The sequence below is a fragment of the Eretmochelys imbricata genome, chromosome 16, assembly GCF_965152235.1.
Source record: "Eretmochelys imbricata isolate rEreImb1 chromosome 16, rEreImb1.hap1, whole genome shotgun sequence".
In the NCBI taxonomy this organism is placed as follows: Eukaryota; Metazoa; Chordata; order Testudines; family Cheloniidae; genus Eretmochelys; species Eretmochelys imbricata.
The window spans coordinates 13,948,103-13,973,868 of NC_135587.1; the positions used below are offsets into that span (position 1 = coordinate 13,948,103).

The 25,766-nt window shown below is 53.4% G+C and overlaps 1 protein-coding gene across 1 annotated transcript; it reads left to right on the plus strand.

Moving 5' to 3' along the window:
* The first annotated feature begins 6,259 nt into the window (after window positions 1–6,259).
* ST6GALNAC6 (ST6 N-acetylgalactosaminide alpha-2,6-sialyltransferase 6) lies at window positions 6,260–22,868 on the plus strand. Its single transcript, XM_077835907.1, has 6 exons — window positions 6,260–6,390; window positions 12,131–12,195; window positions 18,829–19,008; window positions 20,058–20,455; window positions 21,638–21,745; window positions 21,848–22,868. The coding sequence occupies exons 2-6, from the start codon at window positions 12,181–12,183 to the stop codon at window positions 22,035–22,037; spliced, it is 891 nt and encodes a 296-aa protein (XP_077692033.1). The 5' UTR covers window positions 6,260–6,390; window positions 12,131–12,180; the 3' UTR covers window positions 22,038–22,868.
* The last annotated feature ends 2,898 nt before the right edge of the window (window positions 22,869–25,766 follow it).

Here is a 25,766-nt window from a genome sequence, read left to right on the forward strand (position 1 = left end):
TACCAGTGACATAGGGAAGGGTAGGAGAGACGTCCTGGAGGCCAAATTTAGGCTGCTAGGAAAGAGACTGAAATCCAGGACCTCTATGGTGGCATTCTCAGAAATGCTCCCCATATTGACTGGGTACATGTCACCTCAGGACAAAATGCAGAGATAAAATTTCTCAATACTTTAAATGACTGCTTCTTGGAGCAGCTGGTACAGGAACCCACAAGGGGAGAGGCAACTCTCATGAGTGGAGCGCAGGATCTGGTCCAAGAGCTAACTATAACAGGACGGCTTGGAAATAGTGATCATAGTATAATAATTAACATTCCTGTGGTGGGTAAAACACCTCAACAGCCCAACACTGTGGCATTTAATTTCAGAAAGGGGAACTACGCAAAAATGAGGAGGTTAGTTAAACAGAAATTAAAAGGTACAGTGTCTAGAGTGAAATCCCTGCAAGCTGCATGGACGCTTTTCAAAGGCACCATAATAGGCTCAACTTAAATGTATACCCCAAATTAAAAAACACAGTAAAAGAACTAAAAAAGAGCCACCATGGCTTAACAACCATGTAAAAGAAGCAGTGAGAGATAGAAAGGCATTTTTTAAAAAGTGGAAGTCAAATCCTAGTGAGGTGAATAGAAAGGAGCATAAACACTGCCAAATTAAATGTAAAAATGTAATAAGAAAAGCCAAAAAGGAGTTTGAAGAACAGCTAGCCAAAAACTCAAAAGGTAATACCAAAATGTTTTTTAACTACATCAGAAGCAGGAAGACTGCTAAACAACCAGTGGGGCCCTTGGATGATCGAGATACAAAAGGAACGCTTAAAGATGATAAAGTCATCGCAGAGAAACTAAATTAATTCTTTGTTTCAGTCTTCATGGCTGAGAATGTTAGGGAGATTCCCAAACCTGAGCCGTCTTTTGTAGGTGACAAATCTGAGTAATTGTCACAGATTGAAGTGTCACTAGAGGAGGTTTTGGAATTAATTGAGAAACTTAACAGTAACAAGTCAGTGGGACCAGATGGCATTCACCCAAGAGTTCTGAAAGAACTCAAATTTGAAATTCAGGAACTATTAACTATGGTTTGTAACCTGTCCTTTAAATCAGCTTCTGTACCCAGTGACTGGAAGATAGCTAATGTAACGCCAATATTTAAGAAGGGCTCTAGAGGTGATCCTGGCAATTACAGGCCGGTAAGTCTAACGTCAATACCAGGCAAATTAGTTGAAACAATAGTAAAGAATAAAATTGTCAGACACCTAGAAGAACATAAATTGTTGCACAAAAGTCAACATGGTTTCTGTAAAGGGAGATCATGTCTTACTAATCTATTAGAGTTCTTTGAGGAGGGGTCAACAAACATGTGGACAAGGGGGAGCCAGTGGACATTGTGTACTTAGATTTCCAGAAAGCCTTTGACAAGGTCCCTCACCAAAGGCTCATATGTAAATTAAGTTGTCATGGGGTATGAGGGAAGATCCTTTCATGGATTGAGACCTGATTAAAAGACAGGGAACAAAGGATAGCAATAAATGGTAAATTTTCAGAATGGAGAGGGGTAAGTAGTGGTATTCTCCCAGGGTCAGTCCTAGGACCAATCCTATTCAACCTATTCATAAATGATCTGGAGAAAGGGGTAAACAGTGAGGTGGAAAAGTTTGCAGATGATACTAAACTGCTCAAGATAGTCAAGACCAAAGCAGACTGTGAAGAACTTCAAAAAGGTCTCACAAAACTAAGTGATTGGGCAACAAAATGGAAATGAAATTTAATGTGGATAAATGTAAAGTAATGCACGTTGGAAAAAATAACTCCAACTATACATACAATATGATGGAGGCTAATTTAGCTACAACTAATCAGGAAAGAGATCTTGGAATCATTGTGGATAGTTCTCTAAAGACGTCCACGAGGTGCGCAGCGGCAGTCAAAAAAGTAGACGGGATGTTAATCATTAAAAAAGGGATAGAGAATAAGACGGAGAATATCTTATTGCCCTTATATAAATCCATTGTACGCCCACATCTTGAATACTGTGTACAGATGTGGTCCCCTCATCTCAAAAAAGATATACTGGCATTAGAAAAGGTTCAGAAAAGGGCAACTAAAATGATTAGGGGTTTGGAACAGGTCCAATATGAGGAGAGATTAAAGAGGCTCGGACTTTTCAGCTTGGAAAAGAAGAGACTAAGGGGGGATATGATAGAGGTATATAAAATCATGAGTGGTGTGGAGAAAGTGAATAAGGAAAAGTTATTTACTTGTTCCCATAATATAAGAACTAGGGGCCACCAAATGAAATTAATAGGCAGCAGGTTTAAAACAAATAGAAGGATGTTCTTCTTCACTCAGCGCACAGTCAACCTGTGGAACTCCTTGCCTGAGGAGGTTGTGAAGGCTAGGACTATAACAGGGTTTAAAAGAGAACTGGACAAATTCATGGAGGTTAAGTCCATTAATGGCTATTAGCCAGGATGGGCAAGGAATGGTGTCCCTAGTCTCTCTTTGTCAGAGGGTGGAGATGGATGGCAGGAGAGAGATCACTAGATCATTACCTGTTAGGTTCACTCCCTCTGGGGCATCTGGCATTGGCCACTGTCAGTAGACAGGATACTGGGTTGGATGGACCTTTGGTCTGAGCCAGTATGGCCATTCTTACGTCCTTTAATTCAAACAGCGGAGGTCATGCTTTTAGATCACTCAGTCCCTGCTGACACGTCCAGGGGGTCAGTACATGTGCAAGTTGAATGCCCCCTCTATCAGTCCCATTAGTTTGTCCTCTACTGACGTTGCCAAGTCACCTTAGCTCTAGGGGCTGCTCCTTTGGCTGGAAACACCAAATCACAGGCTGATCATGTGTCACACAATATGTCACGCTGCCCGCTTGCTCTCCTGGACCTTGGTTTAAATAGAAAAAGACATCACTGAGGGAGGCAGAGCCCCCTGTTCCCATCACACTCTTCCCTGCTCCTCTTCTCTGGCAGAGGCTGCTGAACTTATACAGGAAGAGCAGGCTGCCTGGAGCAATGCCAATCATACAGACTCTTCCTCATCCGATGAAGTGAGCTGTAGCTCACGAAAGCTTATGCTCAGATAAATGTATTCGTCTCTAAGGTGCCACAAGTCCTCCTTTTCTTCTCCTATAGATGTCAAGCATTGGTTGCTGACTCAGCATTAGTCAGCACTTTGTGTGCGGACTTCCTTCTTTTGGGGGACGGAATTTCCAATCTATCCAGAGGAACAATGAACATCTTAAAAATCCCAAGTAGCTCTCACACTCATAGTCAACTGACTGCTTTGAGAGCAGGCTCTTAATTAGCTCACAGAGGGCCTGATTCTGCTGCTTTTACTGGCTGACCAGCTGTTTATTTTCTGAGTAGCCCTGCTGAAACCAATGAACCTGCTCTGAGAATACACTCTACCCTGAGGAATGAAGAAGAGAAAAACTGAAAGAAACGACAGTCGTTTATATTCCAGTAGCCCCGAGAAGTTGCAGCTGAGCCTCCTGGTGCTGGGCACGGTACATACACAGAGCGAGAGACAGCCCCTGCCCCAAAGAGCTTACAGTCTAAATACATAAGACAAAGGGTGGGGAAGAGGCAGCACTGGTGCTAGTGGGAGACTGTGTTGTTCAGTGGATAGGGCAGTGGACTGGGACTCGGGAGACCTCGATTCTAGTTCCAGCTCTGCCACCAACCAGCTGCATGACCTTGGGCAAGTCACATCGTCTCCTGTGTCCATCTTGTCTAGTAGGCTGTAAGGTCTGTGGGAGAGGACCAGCCTCACACAGTGTATGGTCTGTGTGGGAGGGACAGCCTCTCACGGTGTGACACAGCTAGCACAACAGAACCCTGCTTTCAGCTGGGGCCTTTAGACACAAATAATCACTACTACTAAGAACGATCTCTTTTTCAAAAGAACTCAGTTCCCATATAGGCACCAGGAGCAAGCCCTGAATTTCGATGTGCCTCATTTTATGCAAACAGCTTGACGGAGCTCACCCAGCAAATCATGTCAGAGCAAGAGACAGAAGGTACCAATGCCCATCTCCCTGTTCTAACCACTTGGCAACACTCCCTTGTTTAACTAAATGGTCTTTACACAGTAGTGTCACCAATAGGGGTGTAACAGTGGGGAATACACAGCTCCCTAGCAAAGAGCTGCTGTTTATTCTTGGAGGCAGAGGAATGCCTGTGATCTGGCAGGTGCCAAGGGGTTAAAGGACCCAGATTCCATGCTGTCAGTGAGGAAGCTGCTACAGTCAAATGGGTCCCTGTGGAAGCTACAAGCCTCTTGCTCTGGGAACACTCCGCAATTAAAAATAGCCCCCTCCTCCCCCTGTGAACACAACGGACTTCTGCCTGCCTATTTCCCAGCAGCCACATGATGGCATTGCTCAGTAAATAGGGTTTTACTTATTGGTTGGCTTTGGCTGAAGTTACCTGATGCCAGCCAGTAAGTGCAAAGTTTTGTTTCATTTGAGACTTCAGCCCCACTGGGCTGGCTCAGTGGTGGAGGGGTGGGAGGCCAGCCCTAGCAGCAGCCCAATAGCGGAGTTGCTAGTGGAAATGGATCTGAGTGGCCTGGGTGTGCCCAGCTCTCCCTGAGACTCTGTGTTGGGCTGGAGGAGGATTAGTGCTACACAGCGGGATTTCCCAGCCCTCCAGCCACAGGGTTGCTTGTGTTCTCGAGAGAGCGAAGTGCCAATATGTGGTTTGTGCGCATTGTGGGCCTTGTGTCACTGGGGGTTAGTCTGTGGCCAGCCAGCCAGCCTTGGCTATGCAGCTATTGGCAGCTTTCATCTCGGCCTCATGCCCCCCAACTCCACGCAGTGTACTGGAGGGGCAGAGTAGCCGGTCCAAGGGGGTGGGGGGAGACGACATGCAGGGCAGGGCTTTCCCAGCTGGACAGGTTCATTTCGACATCTTCACCTCTCCAGTGCACCGCCCATATGAGCATGCACTGGTGTGCAGGGCTGCCATGGCAACTGTGCTCGCACAGGCGGTAACCAAGGCGAACATACACACATGGGGTTAAGGAGCCCGACTGCCACATGGGGCCATTTCATACCAGGCGGGCGCAGGTCTGCGCTGTGCTTCGCTGGGGCAGAGACCAGACAGGCAGGATGAACGTCACCCGCCTTATTTATCCTGAAACCAGCCTAGGGATCCCCAGGCAAAGTGGCTCCCACGCTACGTGTTGGGATGGGGGGAGGCGGATCAGAAGTGGGATCCAGATTCCACAGCTAGGCCCACTTCTTATGCCTGTTTCCTTGGTTTTACAGTACAACCCGGCTCACAGGTAGGACCATGCTTCTTTGGGAGGCGGACTCATGTCCAGAGCTGACCCGCTTTACCTGGGCAGTAACTTTCTGTGCAGGTGCTGGCAGCTGGCTCTGCACAAACAGAGCCCAGGGGTGCTGGAACAATTTTTACAGTGGGGGTGCTGAGAGCTATTGAACCAAACTGTAAACCCTGGATATAATGGAAACCCCTTCAAGCCAGGGGGTGCTGCAGCACCCCCTGCACCTCTAGTTCCAGTCCCTATGACAGAGCCTGTAAAATAACCTCTTGACAGCGTAAAACACCAATGAAGACAGAGGCCTTCAGAGCCACCTACCACCCTGGGAGCCATTGCTCCTGCCTCTGGCTAGACAGGGATGTATTCATAGGACCAGACTCCCACCTGCCCCCGAGACTCTGTGCCCTGGTGCTGCATACACAATAGCTTCCCAGCCCCAGGAAATACCCTTCTCCATTCCTCCATATTAGTACTATTATTTGTGAGGAAGAAGTGTAGTCTAATGGTTACAGCCAGGCACGGGGGTGCCCAGGACTCTTGGGGTCTATTCCCAGCTCAGTCACTGATTGGCCGTAAGACCTAGACGAGTCACTTAACTGCTCTATGCCTCAGTTTCCCCCGCCGCAAAATGGGCGCTATGAAGCGTCTCCTACTGAGGCAAACCCTGCGGTCCTTAGCCAGTCAGAACTCCGCTTGGCCTCCGTGGGAAGTCCGAGCACGGAGGGCAGGGTTTGGCCCCGCGCTTTGAGATCCCCCGAGGGCAGGATGTGTCGCCAGGCCAAGTATTATTACGCCGGCTGCATCTCCAGACCAGGACCTGCCCGCGCCTTTCCCCCAGCAAGGGCAGAGACCGCAGCGCACGCGCGCTCCCGGCAGCCGATGGGGGGCGCCCTTTCCCACGCCGCGCGAATGGGGCTGACGAGGGAAGCGGGCGCGCGCTAGGACCCGGGCAGGGAGCAGGTGGCCGCGGGGGGCTGCAGGCGCCGCGCTCCCAGCTCCCGGGCGCTCCTGCCGCGGGGCGGCTGGTCCCGGGCTAGGAGAGCGGGGGGCTCCCCCGTGTGCCCGGGGCTGGCGGAGCTCGCAGGGGAGCGAGGTAAGCGGCGCATCCTCGTGCCCTTGGCGGAGCCCCGGCACCGCGGGCGGGGAGCGGGGTGCAGGCGCCCCTCGGCCGGGAAGTTACCGGGCAGGCAGCAGAGGGGCTGGCCTGGGGAGGGGAGAGGCCCTTCGTCCTGCTGCAGATGCACCCCGGGGTGGGCCGCCTCTGCTGGGGTTAGGGGCTCAGGGGTGCGTCCAGACCGCCCCACGGAGGGTGAACGGGGCTGGGTGTCTCCCGCAGGCAGGCCCTCGCCCCAGGGACCGGCTCCGGGGGCACAGCGGCGTGGGTGCTGCCTGGGGGCCGCGTGGGTTCTGTGCCGGGTGGTGCTGGATGCCCGGGGCCTGCCCCGGGCGCTGGTGACACGCTCGGGCGTGTGATCGTGATTTGCACGGGTGCGCAGGGCTCTGCCCGAGGCGGGCTCAGGCCCCAGGTGCGAGTGGCGGACCAGAGCGGGAAGGTGGGGTTTATTCCGGCTCTCCGGGGGCAGGGGCGTCGTGCGCTGCCCCAGTTTAGCCGGATAAGAGTATTTCTGTAATACCGGCGGATTAGCAGTGACGCTCGTTTCACTCTGATTTCCCCAGGCAGAAAGGGGCAGCTGGTTGGGTTTTTCACTCTAGGAGGTTGCAGACGGCAGATCGGATCAGCCCTCCCCTTGGGGCAGGGCCCTGGCGGGGGCAAAGATGTGACAGAGCGAGCCTCAAGACGGAAGGGCAGCCTGCCCGTCCGAGCTGGGGCCCGCTCTCAGTCCCTTGGAAGGGGAGGGGGGAGAGACATCCCCCCCCCCCCCCCCCCAAGCCAGGCTCTCGAATTCCCTCATATGAAAGGTCTCGCCCAGGTAAGGAAAAGGGAAACTTCACCAAGGCCTCCCTCTCTGATCTGGGACCCGTCCTCGAGGTTTGCACTTCAGCAGCCTGGATGTCCTGATCACTAGGGATTTGTGGGTGAACTCCTAGTGGGGAGGACTCTGCAGCTGCCGGGCAAATAGGGCATCGTGAACTAGACAGGACATGATAGTGCAACCCAGAGGCAAGCAGAGAAGGGGTGGGGGGTTAGCCCACTGACTTCACTGGGCTTTGGCTCAGACTCCTAGCGCTTGGTGTGTTCGGAGCTCTGTGCTGCTGGGTGGGCTAGGGGGGTGCTGAATCACTGCCTTTGGGGGAGCCCTGAGCATTTGTGCATCTTCCTTCCCCTGGCTGTTTGCTCTCCTTCCCTCCCTCTCTCTCTTTTTAGCGGCCCTTGTGCCATCACCTACTCTGGGGAAATTCAAGGCTCAGACTAAGCCACCCACCTGTCGGGGGCCAGCTAGGGAGAGGGTATTTGGTCCTGCCACCATGCAGAGAACAGGGGCGGTAATAACCTCCCAGAGTCACTTTCCAGCCCAAGTGATGATTCCCTGCTTCTCTCCCTCTGTCTCCATCCTCCCCCCACCCACACAAAACGTTATCCGCCTTTGCTTTTTCCTTTCCCACACACAAAACATTATCTTCCCCTCCCCTCAGCTATTCAGGTGAGGCCAGAAGAGGCGAGTGATGAAGGAGCAAACGGAGTTGGTGTAGTTGGGAGGCTGAGTGTTAAGGAGGATGAATTGTACTCATTGAGAACGGACGGCTTCCCACACCAGCCGAGGGGGGATATTGTGGACTCCAGGATGGGTAGGAGAGCCAGGAGGAGGAGCAAGGAGTGGAGACATCCAGATGATAGATGCAGGTGGCATTATGCCTACGTTGGGGGTCTGGGAAGCTTTGGGGAGCATGAGCTTTGCCAGTCTCAAAGCACTACCGGTGCACACAGAGTCTGACCAGGCCCCATTCTCCGATGCACCCTCTTCTGGTGCTGAGCAGGGCTGGCAGCTCTTGGGGAGCGCTGACGGCAGCATTGTGGTTCACTCCTGCGTGGGTGCCAACCAGCGCCGGCCTTAGGGGTGGGCGACTGTCCAAGGCACTGTGGTCAGGGGGGCTCCATGGTCAAGGGGCTCGGGCTCCCTGTTGCTGCCAGCGGGGTGTGGTCCAGCGTGACAGGAGCACCCTGCTCCCAGTCAAAGGCTCCCTGCTCGCTGCCCCACCTCGTTTCCCAGCCCAGCTCCTAGTCCCGTCTCCTCACTCTGCGAGTTGTTTGGCTCTTCCCCTGCCACCCACTGCACTTGCAAACGCCCTGGACCCAGCCCAGACAGCAGGCAGGGCCCAGGATGGACACTGTGGTCAACAGGCAAGGAGCAGGTGGGCCTGGGGTGCGAGGCCGTGGGAGGGAGCTCGGGGGCAGGGGCGATGCAGGGAACGGCTGGGAAGGCAAGAAGGGCCAGGGGTAAGGGCTGGGGAGGCAGCAGGGGCGCCAAAATATAAGTTCATCCAGGACACTATTTCTAAGGCTGGCCCTGGGTCAACCTAACCTTTTCCACCCCATGCACTTTTCTTTCCAGGGGACCAGTGTAGGGGCAGCCCCGGTTCAGTGCTGGCTGACATAGAATCATAGAAGATCAGGGTTGGAAGGGAGCTCAGGAGGTCATCTAGTCCAACCCCCTGCTCAAAGCAGGACCAATCCCCAACTAAATCATCTGTATGGGCTCCTCTCTGCTGTCCTTTCCCCTATCCATCCCACTGTCACCCATGCCACACACACTGAGACTGGTTGGTTTAGAGGTGTGCAGAGCTGCCTTTGGCCTCCTAGGTGATCCCTTTGATCCTGGCCCAAAGGCCATCAGATTGCATTTGCCAGGCTGTCCCTCTGGCTCCTTTCCCCAGCAATGACTGCACAGGAAAGAGTTACAAGGAAAACCCATGGGCATACGGGTGATGTCGGTCTGCTAAATACATCCTGCCCTTGGGCCTCAGGCCCCCTTGGGTCACCTCTGCGGTCAGGGCTCCCAGGCTGTGTGAGATTAACTCCCCTTTGTGCATGCGTGTGTGTGTGTTATTTCCCAGCCTTCCCAAGGCAGCGAGGAACGAGGATTTTTCCAATCATGGTAAGTACCGAAGAGGGGAAATTGCAGTGACTCACTAATGAGGACTTAAAAAACAATTGGTTAGATCTGTGCTTGGTATGGAGCAGCTGTGGAATGGTAGATCCCTGCAGAGCGAGAATGAGAGCTCTTGTATGTGTCCAGGTACACATGTTAGCGTGGGAGGGAGACAAATATACTCTTTAGTGCTTCTTTGTTCATAGAGGTGCTGGCTTGAGCTGGGAGCGCCTCTGTGAAATGAGTTAGGTGGTTCTCAGCCCAGTTCCTATTGCACAGGCATCCCCATCTGTAGCTGGTCTCAGCAAAGAGGTCCCTGTCAGACTGGGCCATGGAGACTGAGCTGCCCTCTGCAGATTGGGTTTTTCCAGGACTTTGGCCCGTTGGCAGGTAGCGGGGACGATAGATCAAAGACCCTTCTCCCAGACTGAGGTACATCAGCAGTGATCCCTTCCCCGACCCCTCTCTTCTGAGCTGGAGGGGACCCCTGCTAGTGGAGAGAGGGGAGCTCATTCCTCCTGGCCCATTCACCCCCCAGCCTCCGGGCTGAGCCTGCCAGCAAAGGGAGCTGTGGAGTGCCAGATGTGGGGATGGAGTTAGTGATGCAGGTACCTGTCCACCAAGGACTGGGCTGAGACAGACCAAACTGTCTGTCCATTGTACATGCGTGGCCCCCATTACCAGAGCGCCTGAGGGCCACACAGTTGTTCATGTATTTGTCCTCACGGCACCCCTGTTTGGGGCAGTTACCTCCTCCCAGTTACAGATCAGGGAGCTGAGGCACAGGGAAACCGACTGACTCACCCAGTGTCACGTGGGCTGTGTCAGAGCTGGGATTGAAACATCCTAACCTAGCACCTTCATTTAATACAGGCCACCAAAGAGCCATCAAATGGCACCAACTTGAAATCACCATCAGCCTAGGCTGGATTCAGGCTGGGGAGGTGGCTGTGAAAAGCTCCCTCTCTCCCTGACCCAGCCAGCCCTTCCCCTCCACCCACGTAAAACCCTGTGGGAGCCCTCGGAGAGGTGGCCGGCTGCCTTTGCTCCATTCCCAGGTGTTCGTTTTAATGGGATTTTGTATCTTTGGAGCCTGCAATCCCCTTAGAGAGGTTGGGTTGATGTGATCATGGGTAAACATTGTCCCCCAGCAGATTTATGGCCCTTGATCAGGTATTTGTTTGAATGGATTTTACTGAGCTTTTTGGGCAGGAAAATAATCTCCTCCTAAAGCTTAACCAGCCTGCAGGTTCACACTGTAATAAGCCAGGGGGTGGGAGGCATGCTTATGCCGAAGGCTGCTTTAGGAGACCTCTCCCTCCACCTCCCTGCCAGGGAATGAGCCTGTGATGGGGAGACTGATGAGTTTGCAAAGCTGTCCTCGCACAAGACCTTGCTATACAAACACTGGTTTTGATCTTGAGCTCACTTCTCCAGCACAAGCTGAGGAAGGAGAGTTGCAGCTGACTCATAACCCCTGCGGTTCGGAAGATCCGTGCCGGCTCACTAAGCAGAGGAATATTTGACCCATCTCTTGGGCCTTCCATCTAAGGGGACTGCAAAGCCCTTTACAAACATTAACTAATTAAATTAAGTGAAAGCGGCAAATTCTCCTGTGGCACCTTATAGACTAACAGACGTATTGGAGCATGAGCTTTTGTGGGGGAATCTGAAGATTCAGCTGCATGTGACGAAGGGGGGATTCACCCACGAAAGCTTATGCTCCAATACGTCTGTTCGTCTGTCAGGTGTCACAGGACTGTTCTGCTTTTACAGATCCAGACTAACATGGCTACCCTTCTGATAATGAAATTAAGTCTCTCAACCCTTCCCCCCATCTTTTGGCAGATATTATTGTTTTCCCCAGTTTACAGATGGGGCCACTGGGGCCCAGGAGATCCAGTGACTTGCGCAAAGTGTCAGGACCAGGGATAGAACCCAGGAGTCCTAGATCCCAGACCCCTGCTGTGCTTCACTGTAATGACCCATTATGTAAGCTGATTTTAGGTATGGCTAATCCAGTTTACAAACCATCGCTTGCTTTTCTTCCTCCTGGGAGATCTCTCTGTGACCAGCAGCCGTTCTGGGCTGACGGCGTCTCTCTGTCTGAGGAGCACTAAACACATGGCTGACTTACGCGTTAGAAAAGTGACTGAGCTTTCACCCTGTGGCATGGTTCCCCTGCACCTCCCCTGCTTTAATTAAAGGGTGTAGGAGGAGGGGCTGCTTCCCAGCAGGTGGGGAGAGTGGGAGACCCACACTAGGGTCAGAGGACTCTGTACTTCAACTTTGGACCTGGCTGTGCTTGGGAGATGGAGCAGAAGGAGAAGACAGCCTGGGAGCAATGTGCATGAAAAGGGCCATTTAGGTGCAGAGCCCAGCTTGAGGGCAATGAAAGACCAAAATAAGGGGGCTGGGGGGAAATAGTGACATCCAAAATTGAGCTGTTGAGAGACGGCTCTGAGCTGTGATCTGCGGCAGGGCAGATGGGCACATCTGGGAAGGCAGCATGGTGCCAGAGGGCCTGATGCAAAGCTCTTTGCAGTCAATGGAAAGACTCGCAGTGATTTCGCCGGGCTTTGGGTCAGGCCAGGAGAGCACAACGCAGCAACGTGGTGTGTTCGGCCCTGTAGGTGCGCCCAGCCCAGCCCAGCCTGACCTGTTTGGGCTGTGCTGTCATGCGGGTCAGAGCACGATGGGGTGGAGATTGGTAGCCATGGACTTGTATTCGAGGAAGGGGGCAGATAGTTTAGAGAGTGACCATGCCTCTGTGTTTCTGTGCAGGGACTTGAGTTATGCTGATGAAGGCTCCACACTAAGGTTGGCAGAGAGACATGAGTAACAACACGGTAAGTCCTCCCCACGAAGCAGCCCTCCTGTCCTGGTCCCGTGCGTCCATCTTCCGGGCCCTCGGAGGGTGTCATGGGCTTCATCCTCCCCTTTGGAGCTCGTTCTGCTCGGCCATCTACCAGAGCTGGTTCGCTGACCATCCTGGCATAGTGTTGGAGGTTAATGTGATTTTTCACTGGCTTTGGTTTCTTTTCTGGGCAGCAGCGGCAGCTTGTGCTCTGGGTTCAGGGCAGCTCTGTACATAATCGCTGTGCTTCACCCTCGGAGCGTGACGTCTAGACCCTGTGGCTGTACGTGATTTAAAAACAACCCCAATAAACCCACCTAGCCCCAGGTCACAGAGGGAGCCAGAGGTAGGTGTTCCTTGCTCCTCAGGCTGGTCGGCCAAGCCTGTCGCTCGGGACTGGGGAAAGCCAGCCCTGACTGAGCCAAGACCTCCTGTCCTGTCCTCCAGGCTCTTGAAAGAGGGAGCTGCAGCAACGCTGGGTGGTTCATTCCAGCCTTGATGGAAGCAGGAGGTAGCAGAAATCTCACCAGAGGACCAGACTCCAGGGGAGAGGATCCCAGCCCATGGTCAGAGGCCCAGGGGGCATCTGAACAGACCCAGTCTCAAGAGAAACCTCCAGACTTTACCTCAAGTCAGGGCAGAACTGGGGGACTCTGCCTGGTTTCCAGCAGAATTTGTGCATCAGCCCAGGTTCCCATGAGGCACAGGGGAATCTCATGGGAGATGTGAGGGGACCCTGAAGCTCTTGCTAGAGCTTTGTGGGGAGGACTCTTACTTGAGACAGCAAGAGCCTCTGGGGCTTACTAAAAATCTCTGGGTCTCGGGGAGCCTGGCCAGAGCCTTAGATTTGTGACTAAACTGGGAATTAGCGGAGTTTGCCTGGTTTTAGGTTCCCCAGCTCTGACCTTTCTCTCCAAGCCTTGCAGCGTTCATCTCTTACTCCGCCACTGCCCTGCCCTCCGCTCCTTGACTGCTCCGGGCATTGTTACCCTCCCCACTCCCCCCGTCTCCCCTTCCCCCACTCCCCACACTAGTAAGTCTGCTGGCCAGCCCCAGCTCTGGTGGAACTCCTTTGACATGAGGGATGACTCTCTCCCACCCAGCCAGCCTCGCCCTCCGCTCCATCAGGACCGTGTATGTTCATCTGCGTCTGTTTTCCTGTATTCTGCCCACTAGTGATAGCAGTCTGAAAACTGCTCTGGGCCCCAGGCAGCCCTGTCGCTATGGGGTAGGAGAAACTCTCCCTGATGCCCAGTGGGGCCTTGTATCCTGCAGTGGGAGAATAGGGCTCTTGGGTTTTAATCCCAGCCATGAGCTTGGGCAGTCACTGGAGGCAACATCTACAAAAACAGCCTCTGGCTTTGGGTGCCCAGCTCCACCTCGAGACATGCAGGGTCCTTTGCTCAGTGCTGATGAGCGCCCACAGCTCCCCTTGACTTCGGCCGGAGCTGCAGGTGCTCCACCCTTCTACAACTCAGGCCCACGGTGACTCAGGTTGGACACCCAAACCCAGTGGCCACCTTTGAAAAGATTGGCCGTAACCTCTTATTATTCAGTTACTTAACGCTAATTACAGTAGCCCTCAGAAGCCCCAGTTGGGATCAACGCCCCAGTTGTGCTGGGTGCTGCACATAGACTCAGCCCCTATACGAAAGAGCTCAGTGCCTCAGTTTACCCATTTGGAAAACAGGGCTAATGTCACTGATTCTGTTCTCAAGCCTGATATGAGGACTGACTCACTCATGTTTGAGACGTGCTGTGCAGATGAGGCCATGCAGGAAAGATGTCTGAGTGGTTTTCCTCTCCAGGAGATCTGTGCATTCTCAACTGCTCAGAGCAGGTGCACCAAGTAGCAGCATTCATATCAAATCTTTGTACCCTGAAGTCATGGTGAAATAGTAGCCAGGTAACCTGCATCTGCCCTGTTGTGGGAGCTGGATTTCATTAGCTGCCAGCTCCAGGTTACTGGGCTGCCCTGTTTTCAAATGCACCATGAAATCCAGCTCAGCTTTCACTGGAAAGAGGGCAGGGAAGTGAATAAACCTCACCCAGGAGTGTTTGCCCTGACGTTCAGTCTCCCTGAAAACAAATTAAGTACAAGGGAGGAGAAAACGCAATCTTGGCTAAGATCCATCTGAGGTTCCTGGAGCAGAAGGCAGCTGGCAGGTTGTTGATAGCCGGCTGGGCTATTGGGTCCCTGTGCTGCTCCATAGCCTATTAGCCCTTGTTAGTTTCCAGTCAAGGAAGGCACCTCTGGGGCCTGCTCCTGCAGGGGACTTTTGCCTAAAGATCAGGCCTCCTATTCCAACAGGGGATTGTATGACTTGCTGCCATAATGTAATCCAGGATCTAAAGGACTGGAGGATGAGTTGTCTGTTTTCCCCCCCCACACACACACACAAACAATTGTTCTCTTTCCTCCATGCTGAGCACTGATGTTTTGTGTGACAGGTGTTTCTGACACATGATCTAGTGGTGACTGATGCTGAATCGTGGCTGTGAGGTTGTTGTGAGTGTGAACAATAATGTTTTAAGTATCAGGGGGTAGCTGTGTTAGTCTGTATCCACAAAAACAACAAGGAGTCTAGTGGCACCTTAAAGACTAACAGATTTATTTGGGCATAAGCTTTTGTGGGTAAAAAAACCACTTCTTCAGCGCTTTAGTGAGCCTAAGAGAGGAAGAGAAAATCTAGATAAGAACTAGATTAAACTTTCCCCAGGGTCTTATTCCAGGCCAAATTATGAAGGTGCTATTCAGGGTTTTTATTCCATCTCTCTCCCCTTCTTTCCAGCCAGCCCTCATCACTTGGGTATCTCAGTGCCTGTATTCAGTCCTTGCACAGGCAATGCTCCTGTCTGCTTCATGGGAAATTTTGGCTGAGTCAGGCCTGTAGTTGTTGTTTATTATTTGTATTTTTCTGTAGTGCCCAAGAGGCCCTGCTGTGCTAGGTGTCATCGGGCCCTGTCCTGAAGTGAGTGTGTCAAACGGGATCTGATCTAAAAACTCTTTCCATTGACTTCAGTGGCAGTGGGCTTTGGATCAGGTCCTGAAGGAGAGACTGGGAGAGGCGAGGACAAGGGTAGAGGAAATAGGATCAGGCTGCTACCCAGGGAGCTTTTGCACATTCTGGTGTATCCTGGTGGTTCTAAATCATTTTACTTAGTTTTTAAAAAATAGGTGAAATCAGCCAAGTGATGCCAGAGAAAGAACATTGGGTTTGAACTTAGTACTCACCGACCAGCTGCACAGCAGCTGTCTCGTCTCATCCCCTCCTGACGTATCAAGGAATTCACTCTCTTTTTCTTGGCTGACTTCCGGTTAAATCAACAAGCCAGATTTTAGTGTCAACAAAAAGGAGGCCAAAGAAGAGAAGTCACCGGTGCACAGAGATTGGGGCAGTGTGCTGTGGTTAATGACTTCTATGGATTATCGAAGTAATTTGTTCACAAGGCACCTCTAAGCACTGTACAGTAGCAACCAAATGTGAGGCCTAGAATACAAAGCAGCCACATATCCAGGCAGTTCCCACAAATCTGGCACAAGGAGGAACCCAGTAACTACACAGGGTGCCCAGCTCGCATGAGGAAGGAGGCACTGTGGGGAGAGGGCCCAAGAAACACTGACAAATAGAACAGGTGAAATAAATGAGTTTGGTGTGATCTGCAGGCCGGGTAATCTGCCCAGGGGACAGATGGGCACGTATCTGAGCCAAAGTGCCCCCCTTCCCCCTCTGCAGCTGAATCTAAGGCTGGGAGGGGGGAAGCCGAGATTCAACGCAAGTAGCCCCGGTGATCAGCAGGTATTAGAGAAATATGTGAGAGAACAACAGGTCAAAGAGACGCTCAGCATAACGAAGGGATATTCAGAAGTGTTCAACGCTGGCCTAACGGCTGCCATGGAAGCCAGTGGGAATTACCACTGGGAGCAGAGTTCGTCCAATATTGAACACTTCATAGTACCACATCCTGCCCCGCAGCGTGTAACTCGGGGGGAGGAGGCAGGGCCATATGCTGCCTTTGAAAACCGGTGTCCTTTCCTCTTTTGCTAATAATATAACCCGGAACTTTGAAAAGCTTACTTGTGTCCGTTTAAGCTGCTGCTTCACTTTTTTTTTTTTACCTTTCACAGAACTTGGATGGGGAAGCCAGCCTGGTCTATTTCACTTTTGTTTCAACTCTGGGCACTGGCATAATGTTGTCTGTGCTCATGGTTCTGGGGGGAGCATGTTGAATTGTTTTTTTAAATCCACTTGTTTTCTTTGAATTTAAAAGAAAAACCAACATTTCTACTTGCATTAGATTTCATAAGCACAGCTAACGTCTACGCGTCCAATTCAACAAGATTTTACTCCTGCGTGGACCAAACTAACAGCGAAGATCCCTGTCTTGCAATTGGGTCCATCCATGCAGAAATTATTTGGCTTAAGGTCATGGCTAGGGGCCCCAATCGGAGAGCAGGGCCTCGTTGTGGTAGGTGTTTGACTCGCGTGTAACAAAAAGATAGTCTCTGTCCCTGAGTTGGTATTCGAACCATGCAATGAGAGGTGGCAGATGGATGACAGACAAATGAGAGAGCACCAGAGAATGATGAGATGATTGAGAAGAATTCACTCCTACACAGAATATTGGAGAAAAAACATGCAGAAGAACCAATGTCTGTAGAAACATTAGGCCAACAACAGTGCATCAGGCTGACTGTGCTCCCTGACACCCTCCCGCCCAAGTATCCAACTAAGGAAAACAAATGCAATTATATAAAATGGCCAAAGAAACTAGTAACCCCAAAGGTAGGAAAGTAAGGCCTGAATTACAAATAGAAAAGGAGGAGGCAAGGCAGGAGACTAGAAAATGAGAGTAGGAAAAAGAAGTGGTAATGAAGCTGAAAGAGAGGGGCAGTAGCCACACTACAATAATAAATGGTAGGAGGTCCTGGCAGCGTTCTGCAGGAAAATCCCTTTACAAGCACTGACTCTTGGCCCCTCTGCCTCGGGTGGCATTGACTAGTGGTTAGCACCCAGATCTGGGAATCAGGACTGCTGGGTTCTGTGCCCAGCTCTGCCATTGACTTGCATAATATGAGTTTTTTCCTGTGTAAAATGGTAACTTTTGGCCACTTCTGAAAGGGGCTTTGAAGTCCCCCAGTGACAGGCACTGTGTAAGGGCTTGTTTACACTAGCTGGGCTACCGCGGCATAACCCTACAGCAGCCGAGGGGTTTTTCTGTCACTGTAGGAACTCCACCTCCCTGGGTGGTGGTAGTTAGGTCAGAGGAAACATTTCTCCATCGACCGAGCTGTGTCTACACCAGGGGCTAGGTTGAGTAGACCAGGGTAAAGCGAGGTGGTGGTTATAGGAAGGCACGAGTGTCTCTCCCTTCTAATTTGGGGGCAGGATAATCTCATAAACTCAAAATCAGCCAGATTCCCTCTATCTCTGTCTGGCTCTGTGAGATGTGGTTTATTTTAAGGCATGGGACGGGATCCCGTCCGCACACTGTGATAAATACCTTCAGAATAAGGTCCCCGCCCTTTCCATGGAGTTTGTAATGAAAGCTCTGATGCGACTGGGCCTGCTGTAATGGGGCCAGCACACTGCTGCAGAGGCAGACTGGAAGCTGCAGGGCCCGTCTCTTTGCACAGCTGTCTCATTAGCTGGCCTCCCTGCTGGGATCTTCCCATTTAACCCAGGACAAGCCACAGCCCAGGCCTCTCCTCTGCCCCCACGTGCTCATTGCTCCACTTGCGGCTGCTGGTGCCTCCTGTCCCCGCCTTAATTCCACCCCTTGCAGGCCTGCGCCCCTCCTGTCCCCGTCCCCCCCACCATCACCCTGCAACACGCATAGTTAACCCTTTCATTCCTGGTCTCTTTGCTGCCACATCCCAAACAAAGCCAGCATGTGGAGGCAAAAAGCTTGACCAATTGCTGGCCATGATAGATAATGATACAGTGCTTAAAGCAGCCTCTGGCTTCCCGGTGCTTCTGGGCTTGGGGTAATGTCTCATTAAAGCTGGACGTATATTCCTTTAAGAAGCTGCCCATTGCCAAACTCTCCCTTGACATCCGTCTGTGTGTCACAGCAGAGCTTGGGGAGGGGGGAATTGGCCATGGCTGCCTGTCAAAGAACATGGGGGTGTTTGTGCTTCTGGAGCCCTTTGCTGTGGTGTTAGCTGCAGGGATCTCTGGTGTCACAGACAGCGGGGGTGCTAGAGACCGCTGGGAGATGCCCCTTCTCCCCAGGGATGGAGAGCCACGTTTTCCAGGTACCGCTGATTTGAGGGACGGGGTGGGGGACAGTGTGGGAGACCTGCGGCCTGACGGTCAGAGGGGCTCAGTGCTTCCAAAAATCACGCCCAGGGTATTTTAAGTTGGGCACCTGAAATCTGAGGCTCGTGGGAGCTGTAGGCTGGAATCCTGCCCAGCTGCTGCTCCTGGCACGGGGTAAGGGAGAAGGGGGCACGAATGAGGTTCATGAGGGTTAGGCCTGTAGTCTCTCAGTCATTTATCGGAGACCATTGCAGAAGCTTTGCCGGTCCCCTCGGCTGCCCTTTCCCAGGCTCCTTCAGAAAGGCGGGGCACTTGGAGACGCAGCACTGTCTCAGTCCCAGGCTCTCCTTTTCCCACTCCAGGGCCAGCGCACAGCAATCCTCGTGGTCCTCTTTGCTTTGATCATGCTGCTGATCATCTACAGCTCGAACAGTGGGAACGAAGTTTTTCACTACACTGCCCTGCGGGGGAAATCCCCCCATCCCCCCAACCTCAAGAAATGGGGGTTGAAAAGTGGATACCTCCCTGTCTATGGGAACAAGGTAGGTCGCAGCCCACCGCAGGTGAGCCCGGGGCGCTCTCTGCGGTCACGTCGCAGACTGGGTCCCAGGTCTCGGGGGTGAGCCCAGCAAGCGGTTTACACCGGGCAGGAAGGGCTGGGTTATAAATCACTGGGAGGAGCCACGCGATCGCAGGCTGGTGCATTAGGAGCGTGAAGGGCCGCTGCTTTTCTGGCCTCCGTACGGCTGCACCCTGCCCAGTGGGAGGGGTGGAGCGGAGGCGACATGACACAATTTGCAGCAGCTCAGTTGGAGAATGGACCTTTGTGTTTCTATTATGGAGGCGCCACCCATTGCTTAGAGCCAGGAATCAGGTCTTCTGGACTCTGCTTCCAGCTCACTAACCGGCCCTTGGCAAGTCACTTTGGCCCTCTGTGCCCTGGTTTGCCCATATGTGAAATGGGGGCAGTAATTCCCAGGCATCGTCAGAGGGTTCATTAGGGAATGTCTGGTAAGCAGGTTGGGATCCTCGGACAGAAGGTGCTTATCAAAGGGCAGCATGGTAGGGAACTAGCCAGTGAGTGTGGAGCACTGCCCTCTGCCGCATGGAGCCAGAACTGTGACCCAGAGCTCCGGTATTGCTGTTAGAGTGACTGTAATGCTCTCCGACCTGGATCCCGTTGTGCTAGGTGCTGTGCATCCACTTAGAGACACTTGCTACCCCAAAAAGCTTCCAGTCTGAATTGACAAAGGAAGCGTTCCTGGCTTCATTTCACAGACTGGGAACTGAGGCACGGAGAGATGGTGACCGCCCAGGGTCACCCAGGGAGTCTGACAGAGCCAAGAATTGACCCCAGATCTCCTGAGTCCCAGCCCAGTGCCGCATCCGAAAAACAACCCTATTTCCTGTCACCTCAGAGAGAACCCCCGATAGCTCAAGTGGCAGGGGCCAGTGTCTCTGGAGGAGGAGGGTCTCGGTTCTGTTCTCTCCATCGCCTGGGCGTTCTAAGCAGGGAAGGTGCACAGGGTCGTGGAGGTGGGGAGGTCTTAGTTGGCCACAGGGTCCTTGCTAATGATGGTTTCTTCCCCAGACCCTGAATTCCCACTGCCACCAGTGTGTGATCATCACCAGCTCCAGCCACCTGCTTGGGAGCAAACTGGGCTCAGAGATTGACCAATCGGAGTGCACCATCCGCATGAACGACGCCCCCACCACCGGCTACGAGGCAGACGTGGGCAACAAGACCACGGTCCGGGTGGTGGCTCACTCCAGCATCTACAGGGTGCTGAAGGGGCCCCAGGAGTTCGTCAACAAGACCCCGGAGACCATCCTCATCTTCTGGGGTCCGCCCAGCAAGATGCAGAAGAGCCTGCTCAAGATCCTCCAGCGCGTCAGCATGTCCTTCCCCAGCATGTCGGCCTACGTGGTCTCCCCCGTGCGCATGAAGCAGTTCGACGACTTGTTCCGGGGAGAGACCGGGAAGGACAGGTACCTTGGAGCCCCGTTCCCATTCCACTCCTGGGGGCATTCGGTGCCAACAAATTCTGGATCCTGCACACAGTATTTTAAAATTCTGCGCATTTTATTAGTCAGAAGAACACTACATAATCACGCCCGCTTTGATTATTTTGGTAATTCAGTTCAAAATACCTGCCAGCAAGTATGTCTGTAACGATACAGAGCCACACACAAATTCCCCCAGGAGCAGAGAGTTAAAGCAACTCCTATGACAACCTAGTTCCTGTTTCTCTGCCCACTTCTGCGCCCCCCCACGCATGTCCAGCCAGGGGGTCAGACACCCACAACCCCTCCCCCCCAGAGCCCGGCTGCGGGCCCCCCCCTTGCCCAGATACCCCCTACACACACACAAGCCCAGCCATGGCCCCCTCAGCCCAGACACCCACTCCCACCCCCCAAGCCCAGGGATCCATAGGGAGAAACAGCCTGATGGTCCATCCCATGCTTGCTGGAACCCTCTAGCTCCCTCCTGCCCTGCTTTGCCTCACACCCCCCACACTCCTGCCGCAGTGTCTTCTGTGTGCAAGCTGGGCTCTGGTGGGTCTAGTGGCCCCTAGTGGCAGCCAGCAGCACTGCATCCCGTTTCTGGGGGGGTGGCGGGGGAAGGAAATTCTGCATGCACAACGTTAATTTCTGCAAAATTCTGCGTTGCGCAGTGGTGCAGAATTCCCTCAGGCGTACCATTCGCATGCCTGGTGACTGGAGCCCCAGCCTCGCTGGCCAGCCCATCCTATTTGTCTGCCCCTGCTGCAGTGCCACTGACCTGGGCTGTCTCGCAATGCACACCCATGAAAAGAGGCCATACTGCCCTCTGGAGTCACTTGCCTGCCTGGCAGTACATCCTGGTCCCTAGCTGGGAAGGGGAAGCCAGCATGCTTGGGTGGTAGGGAGCCTCAGGAGAACAGAAATGGGGTGGGGATGGGGGGGTAAATGGGAGACTCAAGAACTTGGCATCAATATAATTCAATGTCCTCCCACCTTCTCCTAACTGGTCACTCTGTCCTCCTCCCCCCACCATCCTACACTCCTTTCCTTCATCACTCTTCCCCTGGCATCCCCTTCCTCCTCCTCTTCTTCCTGCTCTGTCCATCTCTTGTTCTTTTTCTTTCTCCCTCTCCTTCTGCCGGCTCCCTGCCATTCCCCGTTTCTCAGGGAGAAGTCCCGGTCGTGGCTGAGCACAGGCTGGTTCACCATGGTGATTGCCGTGGAGCTGTGTGACAAGGTGCATGTTTACGGGATGGTCCCCCCTAACTACTGCAGGTAAGAACCCAACCCCCACCAGGTGCCCCTCCCGGGATCCCAGCGCTCGGCCATCGGCCGGCAGCGCCCCAGCGGCTCACCCTGTAACTCTGTCCTCCGCAGCAGGAGACCTCAGCCCGGCAAGATGGCATATCACTACTACGAGCCCAAGGGCCCGGACGAATGCACTACCTACATCCACAATGAGCGCAGCCGTAAGGGCAACCACCACCGCTTCATCACGGAGAAAAAGGTCTTTGCCAGCTGGGCCAGCCTCTACAACATCACCTTCTCCCACCCGGCCTGGGACTAGGGCTCCCCGAGGAGACATGGAGCCATTTGAGTGCCCAGCCCAGCAACTGGTGCTAGTCGTGGGATAACTTCACCTGGAAGGGAAAACATCTCTTGGATTAACCCTGTGAGCCAGGCTGGGCTCTGAGGGAGGAGGCCCCACACCACAAGCTGCCCCGGTTCACTGTCCAGGGCCAGAAGGACTGGGTGAGGGGAGGAAGGGACTGCGATGGTGCCTGTGACCCGACTTGCAGTCCCAAGGCCCAGGGAGTGTTGCTACCCGCGGAGCACTGCTGGGTTCATGGTGCTCCCGCCCACACACACACCTAGTGCACATCGCTGGCTCCCTGCTTTGAGGTCACCTCGCTCCCCCATCAGCGATCAGCTCAGGGGCCCAAGAGTGAGTGGGAAATAATCACTGGCTGCCCAGATGGAACGGCTGACCCCTTCTTAGCGCTCTGGGTGGCGTCTCTGGTCTCACCTCTCTTGGCTTCGGGAGAACATATTTCCGAGATGGGAGGACTGTAACCCTCTCAGCTCCGCTAGGCTCAGCCTGATACTGAGAACCCGGGAGGCTGTATCTTCAGTACAGTGCAACCCTGCCCCAGGCAGCCTCTGCCTTGGAAAACTACCACCTGCGTCCCCAAGGTTTCCAGTGAGGCCTACATAGAGACCAGCCTCAAGGGGGTAGACTTCTCAGGTGGGTCTGAGGCATGGCTAGGGAGGGGGCATGAGACATCTTTAAACAGGCTGTCCAAGCACTGACCCCCATACGGGACAAGGACAGAGCCCACTCTCCCCTGAGAACTCTCTGCCCTGCTGCCTGTGGCTGATCCCTTGTGTGGCTGCTTAAGACAGGGATGCCCTGTGGGGTGTGGGAGGGGTGTTGTATTGGGGAGCGTCACGGTCACTGGGAGGGGTGTTGGGGGGGAAGGGGAGGTGTCACCGTCATTGGGAGACATTGAGGGTGCTGTGTGTATGTGTGTTATTCGCTGGGAGGTATTGAGGGGTGTGTAGGTCACAGTTGCTGGGAGGTATGGAGGGTGTCACAGTCACTGGGAGGCAGTAAGGGGTGTGTGTGTGTGACAGTCATTAGGAGGTGTGTTAGGGGACAAGGGGGTATCCGTCTCAAAAGGGCTTCTTTTTCCCCAGCTGTAGAGGGCACTGGGCAGGGGCTGGAGAGGTTCCTTGTTTTGGCATCACCAGCTGCCCTGGACAAAGCCCAGTCTGAGAGCCGCGTGCCAGGGCGGTTGCTGTCCTAGCTCCCCTTCCGCTGGCTGGCAGCTGGTGACTGCCCTCCTTTAACCCCACTTGTGACCAATGTTCCCTCTAATTTTTGACAGGCTGTGTGCGCAAAAAATTTCTTCTGTGCAAATTTCTGTGCGCGCGGTGTTTCGCCGTGTGCCTGGGGTTTCGGACCTGTGTGCGTGCGCACAGCTTAGAGGGAACAGTGCTTGTGACAGCCAGATTTGGTGGCACTTGGCCACGCTGGCTGCCCCCAGTGGGCTGGGGGGCCTGGGGCTGTGGTTTATTCACCTCCCCCCCACACCCCAAGCTCTGTCCACATGGGCTGCAGTGCCTCCTCCAGTCCTAGCCAGGACACAGCAGTGACCCCCTCCCCCGACCCCCCCCCCAGCTGCATGGCTGCACGTCCTGCTCTCCTGTCCTTGCTGCAGAGACCTTGGGGCTGCTGGTGCGCTCACTGCCTGGCCCTTTCTCAGCGTGAGGCAATGGCGCTCCCTGCTGGTGGCCAAGAGGCAGTGCCATTTGCTAGGCTCACTGTTTGCACGGCTTCTCCATACCATTTTCAGGGCCGTTCCTCTTGAATGTGCTTTCCTGCTGCTGCTTCTGGTGCCATTGGTGCTTCCCCTCCCACCCACCCACCCACCCCTCTTGCGTCTCTCCACTTGCCAGTGATACATCTGCCCAGGGAGAGCAAGTGGCCATGTGGTAAGAGAGAGGGCAGCAGTACTGTGGATATGGAAGTTGTACCCTCAGCATCTCAACCCAGGGCTGGAGGGAATTGACTTACAAGGAGCCAGGCACTTTTCAGCTGCCTCCCTAGTTCTGTCTGTGATCGCTGTTCTGCCTGGCTGCCTCTGATCCCTGCCGCTGGGTCTGTTATGCCTCAGGTTACTGAGAGTTCCTTAAATCAAGGCACTGAGACTGGACAGCAAGCACTGACCACGACTGCATGGCAGGGGTCTCCGCTCTGTGCTTGCTGAACATGGCTTCTTCCGTGTACACGCACAGCTGAGGGGACCGTGGGTGGGTGTCAGTCAGACATGGTTCTGTTCTTAGTGTAGATGCAGCCTTAGGCTTGATGCCTGTTTCCTCAGGGTAGAGTGGGTGTGAAGTGCTCCTGTTTTGGTTTGGTGTTACTCTGTTCTGGGGGGAATCTCAGGGCTGGAAGGGACCTCAAGAGGTCATCTAGCCCAGTCCCCTGCACTCATGGCAGGACTAAGTATTATCTGAACCATCCCTGAAAGGTGTTTGTCTAACCTGCTCTTAAATGACAGCACAAAGTGCAGACAATACAGAGTCGTGGATTTAGATTAATAGATTTGGACCCCTTGTGTTTACTCCCATTCTCTCCTGCTCTCACATCCCCATCCCACCTCTCCCATTTCTCATGGTCTCTTCCACTCTCTGCCTTCCCCAGCAATTCAGGGGCTCCATGAAAAGTGCACTTCAGCGTGGGGCCATCAGATGCTTTCTAGTCACCCACCAGGTTGGATTTTGTCCTTTCCTGGTCCTCAGCAATAGCTGCTGAAAATCTCCAAGTTAAAAAAAATAAAAATAAAAAAATAAAAATACTGCAGTCTTTTATAGTAACAGCCCAAATCACGGTGGGCCAGATCTTCACTCAGGCAAAACTCCCCCCTGCAACTAGTGGGACTTTTGTCTGGGGCAGGGCTGCAGGATTGGACCCTGGAGTAACATGATTGTGAACTGGTTACAGCGCAGGGGCAGACTTGGATCCCATGCCGACCAGTGTGAATCAGCAGCCAGCCTGCTCAAGCTGAACCAGAGAAAATGAGGTCAGAATCCAGCCCTGTGCCTGTAGAATACAGCAGTGTTTTCTTTGAAAACAAGGGTGTGACTGATAAACGTGCTGGAGGAAAAACCATCAGCTCTGTGCTCCACCGCGGGGGGTTGAATGGGTGCACGCCTCCGTGCAGCAGAGACATTGTCCATGCACCCCTGGAGTGGAATTGTATCGTGGCTGTGTGAGCTGGGAGCAGATCTCCTGCTTACTCTGACACCCACAGGTGGGAATGACCCTTGTGCAGTCATCTTGACCATGGCTGATATTGCAAGAGGTGACTCTCCCCCTGCACTTTGGGAGGGGAACACATGCAGGAGTGTGATGGCAAGGAGGTGGGAAGGGGACCTTGAAACTTACAAATGTCCCTTGGGGGACATGCCATTTCTCCCCCCACCCTGCAGAAGATCAGCCAAATCCATATCCGCTGATACGAACAAACATGCTCTTGGTTACTACAGTCAGTGGAGATGCTCTGGATTTACACCCGTGTGACTGAGCGTCGTGTGACCCCTGATATTCAGGACACAGGAAGCAAAGTGTGCCCAGCAATGTGGCACCGGCTGTGAACACCTATTCTGAACATCACTGCCACCCTGGAGGATGCAGCTTTGGAAAAGACTCCCCAGCCAGTGGAGAAGTCCTGGCTACCCTTCTGGGAAGGCTGTGGAGCTGCTACTTTCCCACCATAGCCAGGACCTGTCG